Source organism: Oncorhynchus tshawytscha, linkage group LG02, assembly GCF_018296145.1.
Source record: "Oncorhynchus tshawytscha isolate Ot180627B linkage group LG02, Otsh_v2.0, whole genome shotgun sequence".
NCBI lineage: Eukaryota > Metazoa > Chordata > Actinopteri > Salmoniformes > Salmonidae > Oncorhynchus > Oncorhynchus tshawytscha.
This window is the reverse complement of record NC_056430.1, coordinates 72,774,331-72,785,673: the sequence shown is the minus strand read 5'-3', so window position 1 is coordinate 72,785,673 and position 11,343 is coordinate 72,774,331. Positions and strand designations below refer to the sequence as shown.

Genomic DNA, 11,343 nt, shown 5'->3' with positions numbered 1-11,343 from the left:
CAGAAGTGTTTCAGGGAGCGTTTGACAGTGATGAGGGGTGGTCGTTTGACCGCGGACCCATAGCAGATACAGGCAATGAGGCAGTGATCGCTGAGATCCTGATTGAAAACAGCGGAGGTGTATTTTAGAGGGCAAGTTGGTCAGGATAATGTCTATGAGGGTGCCCATGTTTACGGATTTAGGGTTGTACCTGGTGGGTTCCTTGATGATTTGTGTGAGATTGAGGGCATCTAGCTTAGATTGTAGGACTGCCGGGGTGTTAAGCATATCCCAGTTTAGGTCACCTAACAGAGCGATCTCTGAAGCTAGATGGGGGGCGATCAATTCACAAATGGTGTCCAGGGCAGAGCTGGGAGCTGAGGGGGGTTGATAGCAGGCGGCAACAGTGAGAGACCTATTTCTGTAGAGAAGTTCAAACTGTTTGGGTATAGACCTGGAAAGTATGACAGAACTTTGCAGGCTATCTCTGCAGTAGATTGCAACTCCTCCCCCTTTGGCAGTTCTATCTTGACGGAAAATGTTATAGTTGGGTATGGAAATCTCAGAATTTTTGGTGGCCTTCCTAAACCAGGATTCAGACACAGCAAGGACATCAGGGTTGGCGGAGTGTGCTAAAGCAGTGAGTAAAACAAACTTAGGGAGGAGACTTCTGATGTTAACATGCATAAAACCAAGGCTTTTTCGATCACAGAAGTCAACAAATGAGTGTGCCTGGGGACAGCCTGGGTTTATCACCACATCACCCAAGGAACAGAGGAGGAATAAAGGCTATCAAAACTGGTCACCTAGAGCGTTGGGGACAAAGAATAAAATGAGCAGATTTCTGGGCGTGGTAGAATAGATTCAGGGCATAATGTGCAGACAGGGGTATGGTGGGGAGCGGGTACAGTGGAGGTAAGCCCAGGCACTGAGAGAGGTTGTATCTCTGGACATGCTGGTTATAATGGGTGAGGTCACCACATGTGTGGGAGGTGGGACAAAGGTGGTATCAGAGGTATGATGAGTGGAACTAGGGGCTCCATTGTAAACTAAAACAATGTTAACTAACCTGAACAACAGTATACAAAGCATATTGACATTTGAGAGAGACATACAGCGAGGCATAAAATAATCACAGGTGTTGATTGGGAGAGCTAGCTAAGAGAGAGCAATCTAAGACGACGATGACATCATCCTTGAATTAATTCTCTCTCTATGTATCCTGGCTTTTTTATGCACACACACCTATAATAACACACAACCAACACAATGATACACTTCAATCACATATGGTATGGCATATCTTGTATAGAATCTTGTATCTTGCACACAAACACACACACACCTTGTGAGGACTTTTTGGGGACGAACAATTGATTTCCATTAAAAATCCTATTTTCCCTAACCGCTAACCCTAAAAGTAATCCCAATCCCTAAATGTAAATCCTAATCTTAATCCTAACCCAACCCTAATTCTAACTTTAAACCCTAAACCTAAAATCATTTTTTGCAAGTAAAGCAAAATGGCCTCACTTCTCTGAATTTTTGTTGGTTTACTATTCTTGTAAGGACTTCTGGTACTTACAAGTATAATAAAACGTGTACATACACACGCACAGGTAGGCTAAACAAGCTTTGGGCTATTTGTCTTCACCTCGCCCTTTGGCCAACCTAACCAAATCTTTGCCCGAAATCTCATTCTGATTCTGTCTGGCGCTAGTCAATTCAGATACTACTGGTCCGGTGGCCCGGTCCTGCCAAATTGTGTTGCATCAGGTCGAAGCAATAGGTATCAGTACCGTGGGTGCAAACAGAGAGCGCGCGCGCCAACAAAAAAGACGTGACGAGGCAGCCTATGAGCTGTTACGCAACCACTGACCCACTAACACACATTCTAGAGGGGAGAGGGAGAGAAACTGGAGCAAGCGCCCAACATAACAGTCGGGACTCAATGCAAAAGGGGGAGACACTGCTTCTAGTAAGCTACAACTAGACAGACTGACCTCAGAGCAAGTAAGAGGAGCTAGAGCTGCTCCCGAGCGCTTTTTTTATTCTCTCAGACAAATGAAACATCTAGCTATTTGACAATTTCTGTTGAAAGAAATAGAGGATACGAGCCAACTTCAACTGCGGAAAGCGATTGCTTTGTGTCCGGCATTGTGCATTTTTTGCTGGAGACACGTCACTTGTTCGTAAAAGGTGCGTTGGAGTCCTATTGATGTGCTTAATTCTGTGCGGAAATGTTCGATTGGTTTGAATGCTGGATAGCAAATTATTTAGAATTTGATATTTGTTTAAAAGTGCAACACTGTTGCGGATTCAGATTCTCATTATGCTTTTAGGTATGGCTATTGTTCACATGCGGGCGACTCGCCCCTACCGGTAGACAGCCACTGTATGTGTGACTTTGACTTATTTGTAGTCATTGTGGTTTATTTTAAACCAGTTCCCTTTCCCAATTATTCATTCATACTGTATATTTCTCAAGCTTAGAACATTCTCAGCTTTAATCAAGGCACTGTATTGTAAAGTGGTGGATGTTGTTGTAAAGAGAAGCCGATTCACATTGCTCAATGCGCTCAATGTCAGGTCGGGCGTTTTTTCCCTCATGGTATTTGTTCAATGGATGGGTAGTAAATCCACTGTGCAATAGATTGGAAAATCAAACCGTTTTGGGGGGTGGCCTCTTGCTGTGAAGAACATTGTCTGGAGTTATTGTAGTTTAAAACACGTTTTTTATTTCTTTACTTAAAAATATTTGTTTTATTGACATGTTGCTAAATCTAAATAGCAGGTGTGTGACCTATATTTTATTTATGAAGTTGTCATTAATAGCCTTGATAAGTCTAATAATATACAGGTAGGTTAATTATAGGCAAAGTATACTGAAAACGAATAGAACATTATTTTTTATTTCAGTGCAATAAATTGTCTATTGGTGCAGGCAAGTTCGTCATTATTGATATCGTTCCTATCGGTGACCTCCTTTTGTCGTGTTGTAAGTCAGACCCTCAGACATTCCATGTGCCTGGCGAGGATGTTCGGCCGTCACGTGTAGCTTTTCTCTGGAACTTGGAACAAGAGCGATTACTAGGTATAAGTCTTGCGTTTGCATCCATTCTATGCCATTAGTCATTTTATGTGATAAATATGTGGTCAAAACTAGATGTCATGGAATTTTGGCACAAAGGATAGTTATAATCATGTTATTACACATCTATAAGCAGTCCATAGAGTTATTTTGAGGGGGGCTGAGGGGTGGTATGGCATATGACATAATAGCTATGCACTAGTAAGCTACGCAGTAGAATGAGAGGAGGAGAATGAATAGAATCATGGTCTTTCATGAGGGCTGGGGGAAAGTTTGCAGAATTAATTCATAGACAAAGATCTGCAAGCATGTGCGTTGATATTTAACAATTAGGAATATCACATGTATTTCTTTTTTCATTTTTTTTTTCATTTAAAAAAAAAATCTATAGGTATTTGTATTTAATTGACCTGTTGCAAAGTAAAAGCAGGTGTTGCCAATCGAGACTTGTGCCCTGAGGTTTTCACCGGCCATATGTTTAATGTTTAACACTAGCCTGTACATAATTTCCCATAGCCTAAGCAGAATGCGTTACAGTCATCCACCAGTCAGTACAACTATATTTGCTATTTATATATTTCTTGCAAAATCTGTACTCAAACAAAACACTCAAATCATATTTAGGTGTAATTACACCAATTATACCAGGTGGTATAATTCCGGTATTTTCTGCCAGTCTATAAAGTTGCGTGTTCCCATGGGATCTTAATGGGACGAGCTCTATTGCGTAATTAAGATAATAACCCAAAACAGGGCTTGTGTGTGTTGAGTTGTCCAACTCCAGGACATGATGCAATAGAGGGAAACCCCTCCGTCGGCAGAGCAGCAGTCACTGAGCCTTTTAGGCTGCTGCCAGTTGGTCTGTTTACAGAACAGCCTTTCTTTCCCAATGTGAATATTGGTCAAACCAGTCTAACTCAGACTGGAGGAAAGCAGGATGTGTGGAAAGACTCAGAGCTGCATTTTGGTCTGCAACTCGGTTCACTGTGACATGAAACATAATCAGGAGGGTGTTTCTTTGACTTTGCCACACAGCCTCTTTGAGCAAATTCTGATTAAGTGTGTCCCTACCTGGTACAAGCTGGCCATATATAAAAACACTAGAAGGCAAACGTGTTGGGGGCTCGTAGTACTTAGCTGACTCCTGCCACTCTTAGATTTAGCCTCTGTGGAATCTGAAGCAGCTGAACACTTTGGCTGCCCGATAGTGAAGTCACTTTTAGGGTACTTTAATCTAGGCTATAACCTTGAAGGATGCTTGGACTTACACCTAGCAAACAACACCCTCATTTTATTGCAAGTGAATGGAGAGCAGAAGTCCATGTTGCAGTATTACAGATCTTTATGGGTAGGAAGTTGTAGAGGGATTAGAGATGTTTGGCACAGGTTTGGTGCCATCTATATTGGTCAGTTGGAACGTATTGGCCTATTCAAATGACGATAAGTACATCCTAAATGGACATTGATAAGAACATTGATAAGGAACATTGAACATAAAGAAAGTGCATTTCTCTAGTTGCAGATGGAAAACAAGGGGGGTGGCCTAGTCCCCAAGCCCATGTGACAGAGAGGACGACATGCTTATATAGAACTCAGAGTTGACCTGGAATGTCTCCCTAGATTCTAGGTGCCTTTTCTTAGAAGACAAAGCCAGAACCTAAAATGGAGGCGCCCTGACCGGCCTCTCCACCACATGTCCATTTATGTGGGTGGCTCATCATGTCTTGGAGATGGAGGGGAAAAGGGATGCTTTGCATTACTCAGTCTTGCCTTTGGGGGGTCAAAGGTGATGGTGAAACGCCTGAGAACGGCTTTGGCTGTGCTAACATTTCCCATCCGTCTTTAACATCTCCCCCCAGCTAAATTCGCTGGTGGTGAAATCCTAGCTGTGAGTGAGTCATTCCTACAGCTTGATAATTGTGTGGGAAGCAAAGGGAGATTCTGGCTTTTGAAAATCTTCAATGCTTTTTTGTTTGTATTATCCCTTTGGAATGATAATTTGGCTCTAGCATCCAGTATTTACCTCAATATTACAGAGAGAATTCAACCTCTAAAATGTACTCACTCTGACCTCCAGTGTGTGACCTGTAGGTGTGGCTAATATTTCAGCATTAGGCAAGCTCTGCTTTGTAAACTTGTCACAATGACATTCAGAACACTAGCACATCAGCCCGGTCCTCACAGCTCTATGAAATATGTTATGTCAGATTTTGACATGGAACATGGGTGTGTGCCTTCTGACGTCAATGCTTTTTTAAAGTATCTAATGCATGCTATTTATCGTCTGCATAGAGATAGAGTAGCATAGAGACCCCTCTCGGTGTCAAATCGAGTATCCAGGAATTCGTGTTGCGTATCAATCACCAGGGGTTTTATAATCCGATTTTGCGCTGCTGACGTAGGCTCTTCAAGTTAAAAAAAAAATGTTTTTTTACAACGTACCGCAGTGTCTGTAAAATAATTTAATGTCGTGTCCACCAATTGAATTCATCTAAGCCCTTCTCGTCAGCCTTCCTCCCCAATACCCCTTCTCTATCACTCTATTTTTAGAGCGCTCTGTAATCCCTCCCGCCTATCCATTTTCCTCCCTCTCCAGCTCTATTTACCTATTTTATGGCACGCAGTCAAAGGCAGAGAGCAAGCTCTGTTTAAATCAAATCACATTTATTTGTCACGTGCGCCGGATAGAACTTTACCATGAAATGCTTACTTATGAGCCCTTTCCCAACGATGCAGAGTAATAAAAAAACACACGGAATAAAATACACAAGAATGAAGCTATATACAGGGAGTACCAGTACCATATCGGTGAGGTAGAGGAAAATGCGCAGCGCTCCGTTTTTAGGTCATTGGGACACGCATTGGCGCTCTCTCTCTCCCTTCTTTTGATCGATGAGTGGAAACATTGTGACATTCCTGGCATTCTAGTTTTCTGTTTTCCCTCGCTACTTTGTTTCTAAAACATATTACACCCTCTAGTATTGTGTCTGGGCGAAAACCAAAACCGAGACAGAGAAAGAGATGGCTCATGTGGTGGCTGTGGTGATTCTTTGGGGGAAAGAAAGACAGCTGAACAAAATAGGAGGGAATTCCTATTTGGCTGTCTCCCACTGTGAAAAAAAAGACAGAGAAATATGTCCTGGAAGGTGTAACCACTAAAAATATTATGCAAATGAGGAAAGGAGGAAGGGAGCTGCCACTGTGAGAAAGATATACTGTAAACTAGTATTATTATGTCATAAAATGGTCATACTCTAGATTGTTATGATGAGGTTGAAGCTAGGTCAAGTTGTTATGATGAGGTTGAGACTAGATCTATATTGTTATGAAGTTGAGACTAGGTCAGGTTGTTATGACAAGGTTGATACTAGGTCAGGTTGTTATGACGAGGTTGAGACTAGGTCAGGTTGTTATGAGGAGGTTGACACTTGGTCTAGGTTGTTATGATGAGGTTGAGACTAGGTCAGGTTGTTATGAGGAGGTTGAGACTTGGTCTAGGTTGTTATGACAAGGTTGAGACTAGGTCAGGTTGTTATGAGGAGGTTGAGACTAGGTCAGGTTGTTATGACAAGGTTGATACTAGGTCAGGTTGTTATGACAAGGTTGAGACTAGGTCAGGTTGTGTAACCCAGACAAGCTCTATAGCCAAATGAAGTGGCTAGAAAGTACTCTACTTGGGCTGAGTTCAGTTAGTGTGTCAGTGACAGACGGAGTAGAGACAGCTTTAGATCAGATCCCAAAAATAAAACCAGACCTTATTTCGTCTTACTTGAGCTATTGTTAGATATAGTGGTGGTAGCCTGATAGTGGTAGCAAAGACCAGAAATTAACAGATTAAATACCTAACATTAGAAACAATTTTGAATCTATAGAAAAAGAGATAAGATAAGATAACAATATCTGACCAAAAGCTTCTGTTACTGATCTACAGGTTTTCCTGTTTGACTAAAATTTGAATCAATAAGACAGCAACCAATCAGAACAGGCCATCATGATTACCTCAGCGCTCTGTTTGATCTGTTATCAGAATCACAAACAGCAACGGACTCTGTCAATGTTTTGACTGATGCAGTCTTGTTGGCTCAGGGAGTTGCTTCAGAAAAAATAATGAACTAGTAATTGTAACACAGTAATGACCTAGATAGATTATTACGTTGATTCCTCGCAGATCTGTTTTTCTAGTGGAGAAATAGAACATCTAGATAGGACACACTGCCCTGTTAAGTGATGCATAATTAATGTCTCTGAATCATCAGCGCAACAGATCTAGAATTAGCGCATTTACGTTATGTAACATCTCGATGAGTCAACTGAACTGCTTATGCAGCAACACCACCGACCGATGTTGGTGACTTGTGAGAAAAGGGGATGTTGAGCAATGTTTCCCGTCGGTAGGGGCACAGAATGCACTCGATACATACTAACTAACTGTGGTTGTGTAATACCTGGCAGGCTCTCTAGCTGGCATTTTATAAAGGAAAAGAGTCCTTGGCTCTCTCCTCTGGTGCCGTTGGGGAATCACAGCCAGTTGAATAACAAGTCATATGTCAGCTTCAGGACATCAGCCCACTGTTATGACACAACAATAAGTCACAAGTTAGTGATTCTTTGAGTTGACCTCTTTGATGGATAGACAATTCATCAAAGAGGTCAATTGTGCCATAAGAGACCAATGTGACCTCATAGCTACATTTAAAAAATATCCCGCCTGGCAACTGATAAAGGTTATAGAGGGACATTATTAGAGGTTGATACATAGATGGTGTGCGCTCCTTCCCTTTCTCCCTCCCTGAATGACCGTCGCTCAGTAACCGCAGCCCTGGCACTAGGTCAGACTGGCCCTCTTATGTGACTGTCTGGTGCAGCGCTGTTACACAACACTGTACAGAGAGCGCTTTAGACACTGCAGCTCAGAACCTCCCTTACCTGCACAACCCGCCTATTTGTTTTATTTTATTTAACCTTTATTTAACTTGACAAGTCAGTTAAGAACAAATTCTTACTTGCAATGACGGTCTACCGGGGAACAGTGGGTTAACTGCCTTGTTCAGGGGCAGAACGACAGATTTTTACCTTGTCAGCTCGGGGATTCAATCCAGCAACCTTTCGGTTACTGGCCCAACGCTCTAACCACTAGGCTACCTGCCGCCTAGCAGCCTCTGAGCAGAGTTGACCTATATTCCTGTGAGTGGACTGGGAAGGGTACCGGTCGTGCTGCTGCCTTACTCACCCTCCCTCTCTGTATACCCCCAGGCTGGCCCACCTCAATACCCCGCCTTCTCCTCCACAGAACTCCAATAAGGGTTACGTCTAGCAAAGGAAAGTCCTTTTGAGTATGAGGGATTGTGTAAGGTGATCAAAAGGAATGTTCAGATTCAAATCCAAGATTAAACATTTTCTTACATAATGTTATGATTATGTCATAGTAGCTGGTATACTTTCTGGGCACAAGCAAATGGTGACATGCCAGTGTATGAGTGATGGCAGATCCATTGCAGTTTGGATCAAGTGTCAGATTCGCAGTTATGAAGTCATGTGAACTCCAGAATACCCTGAACTAATCACATCATGAGTTTCTAGGACTGTATGTTCTGTCTCGATCATCACCATTGTACAGTAGCATTGAAATACATTGAATGCCTAATGCATGTCACAGTGGGAAGGCATAGTATTTATGGTAACTAATGAATGTTCTCTCTCTTATTCTCTCTCTTTCTATAGTGTGTTTCCTCGTGAGCGATCCCAGCCTACAAGAAAAAGTCTTCCAGTAGACCAATTGACCTACTTCACTTCTGCATCCTAGAGACTTCAAGGATTACAGAAGAACCTATTTTGAAACTCACATTTCACAAAACTTTGTCACGTAATTTAACCAATGAGGTTCAGCCTTAGAGAAGCACAAATACATCACCCCGAGTTTTTCGCAGATCCTGCGACTTAAAGAGAAAGTTAATACAAATAAGTTCTCTCTCCAGCGAACTTTCGTCCTCTCCCTTACCCCCATTTGGCCTTAATGCCAGATCACCAATCTGGTCAAAAGGACTCAACAATGGAAAGCCTGAATCTTCACTTTGCATCTCCCAACAACAACAACGACCTGGACATAGATACATACTCTAACTACAGTGAGAGCCTCCCGCCACTGTCTCCCAGACCCGGTGACGATGACGTCCCGCGCCGCCAGACCAAAGGCGGCTCAAAGAACAGCATGTCCAGCCGTCGCAAGCGGGAGTTCATCTCCGACGAAAAGAAGGACGCCTCCTACTGGGAGAAGCGGCGCAAGAACAACGAGGCGGCCAAGCGTTCCAGAGAGAAGAGGAGGATGAACGACATGGTGCTGGAGAACCGTGTGATGGCGCTGAATGATGAGAACAGCCGTCTGAAGACGGAACTCCTGCAGCTGAAGCTTCGCTTCGGCCTCATCAGCACTGCTTCCTACATGGAGAAGAGCCAGCAGCTCTCCAACAGCGGAAACGGACCGTCCAGTGCTGGTAACCCCTACTTCTCCAGTAGCGGGTACTCCAGTGCCTGTGGTAACACTCTGCTGAACTCCGACTCGTCCGAAGCAGAACAGTCCACCAGAGGGGAACGCCACACCCCACTCCCAAAATACTCCCCAAGAGGATCCCTCTCCGACGGGTGCATGTCTGACGACTCTTCCAGCCCTGAGCCCATGGGCTATGAGATCAAGATGGAGTCCAACGACACTGACATGGATGCTGGTCTCCCCACTGGGATCTCCTTCAACGGTGGCCACCAACACAGGTCCCAAGAGGCCGACTGTGCTATGGACTTCCACCACAACCACCAGAACAACTACCGCCAGGAGTCTGTCAGCCCAGCACCCCAGCAGGTAGCGGCCCCAGCCCAGAGGAGTGTGATCCAGATGTACCGCTCCCCCAGCTCCTCCTATATGGAGAGCCAGAACCAGAGGCAAGCAGAGGACATGGAACAACAACAGTCCCAGGTCCAACAAAGCAGCCAGTCCGAGAACACAGAGACCATCACAGAGGAGGTCCAAAGGTACCGAGCCCGCGAGGAGCAGCAAAGACATCAGGAGACACAGAGAAGCCAGTACAGCCCTTATCAGACCCAAGATGGCAGCCACAAGGAAGGATTCGCCCCAGAGCTCCTCCACCACAGTAGAGAAGAAGGCAACAAGTCAAGCCACTCCTCCAACCAGCACCACATCAACAACGCCTATCTCAGTACCCTGGATGAGGAGGAGCCCCCAGTGCTCACTTACGAGGGAGGCCCCAGGGCCGGAGAGGGCTTCTACACAGAGTCCCAATCTGGGAAAGACACTTCGTCCAGTGATGGTGATCAAAGGAGCTCAGACAAAGAAGGTGGTTCCACTAGCGATGACGAGTCACCGTCATCTCCCTCTTCCGAGGTCGGAAGCTACAACCAGAGGGCGACATCACAGATGGCGGTGCCACAGAGTCAGAGTGGAGACGATCAGGCCACCTACCTGCCCCACAAGCTCCGCCTGAAATACAGAGCGCTGTCCAATCAGGGGGAAGTGCCAAACAGAAGCCCCGCCTCCTCCACATCCCCCCCGCCCTCTCATCCCCAGCATCCCTACCTGGCTCTGCCTAGCAACCACCAACATGGCGGCCATAGCAATGGGGAAAACAAAGAGGCAGGGAACGAGTCAGAATTCTGCTAGCAGAGGGAAGCAGGAGAAAGAGAGGAGGTGTGGAAGGAATGCAAAAAGGGATCCAGCGCAGGGAGGAAGAATAAGAGGTGTGAATAAGGGAGCACCAAAGACTCTTTGAGATACTGCGACCAACAACCAACCTCAGTTTTGCTTCATCATCAGGTGTCTCGCTCCTTTTCACCTACCACTATGCCAACAGACACTCCTCTTCGATGATGATGATAATAATAACAAGGACAGTCAAAGTGATGTTCACAATCACCACAGACAGATTCAAAAGACTTGGTTCACTGTGTCACCATGTTTTTATATGGACTCTTCCCTCACTCCATCCATTTATCCAATCCATGAACAATGATAATAATAGATCACTTATTGGTTCAGCAAATGTGGTGGAGTGAAAAGAATGAGGGGAATGGAATGGATGGAACTCACATTTTCTTTCCTTCGGGAAAAGACAAACATCACATCACAATGGAAGGTTAGAATGAACGTTAAAATGGAAGGCTGTTTTCAGGCTCTGGTTTGAACTCTCAAGTGGCCAATTGCTTTGTGGGTGGTAAGGCATTCTGGGAACATTCCCATGACCAAAGAAACACGTGCAACCCCCCTG

The 11,343-nt window shown here is 44.5% G+C and overlaps 1 protein-coding gene across 2 annotated transcripts in view; it reads left to right on the top strand.

The window, feature by feature from the left end:
- The first annotated feature begins 1,861 nt into the window (after positions 1 to 1,861).
- LOC112238541 (filaggrin-2) overlaps positions 1,862 to 11,343 on the top strand; it is a 10,719-nt gene continuing 1,237 nt past the window's right edge. The window contains exons 1-2 of one of the 2 annotated variants that reach the window (XM_024407112.2): positions 1,862 to 1,992; positions 8,792 to 11,343. The exon at positions 8,792 to 11,343 is cut by the window's right edge and continues 1,237 nt beyond it. In XM_024407112.2, coding sequence (XP_024262880.1) covers positions 9,084 to 10,739 — 1,656 coding nt within the window. In that variant the 5' untranslated portion in view covers positions 1,862 to 1,992; positions 8,792 to 9,083 and the 3' untranslated portion in view covers positions 10,740 to 11,343. Of the gene's footprint in view, positions 2,179 to 8,791 lie in introns of both variants that reach the window. The other variant, XM_024407111.2, reaches the window with a different exon arrangement.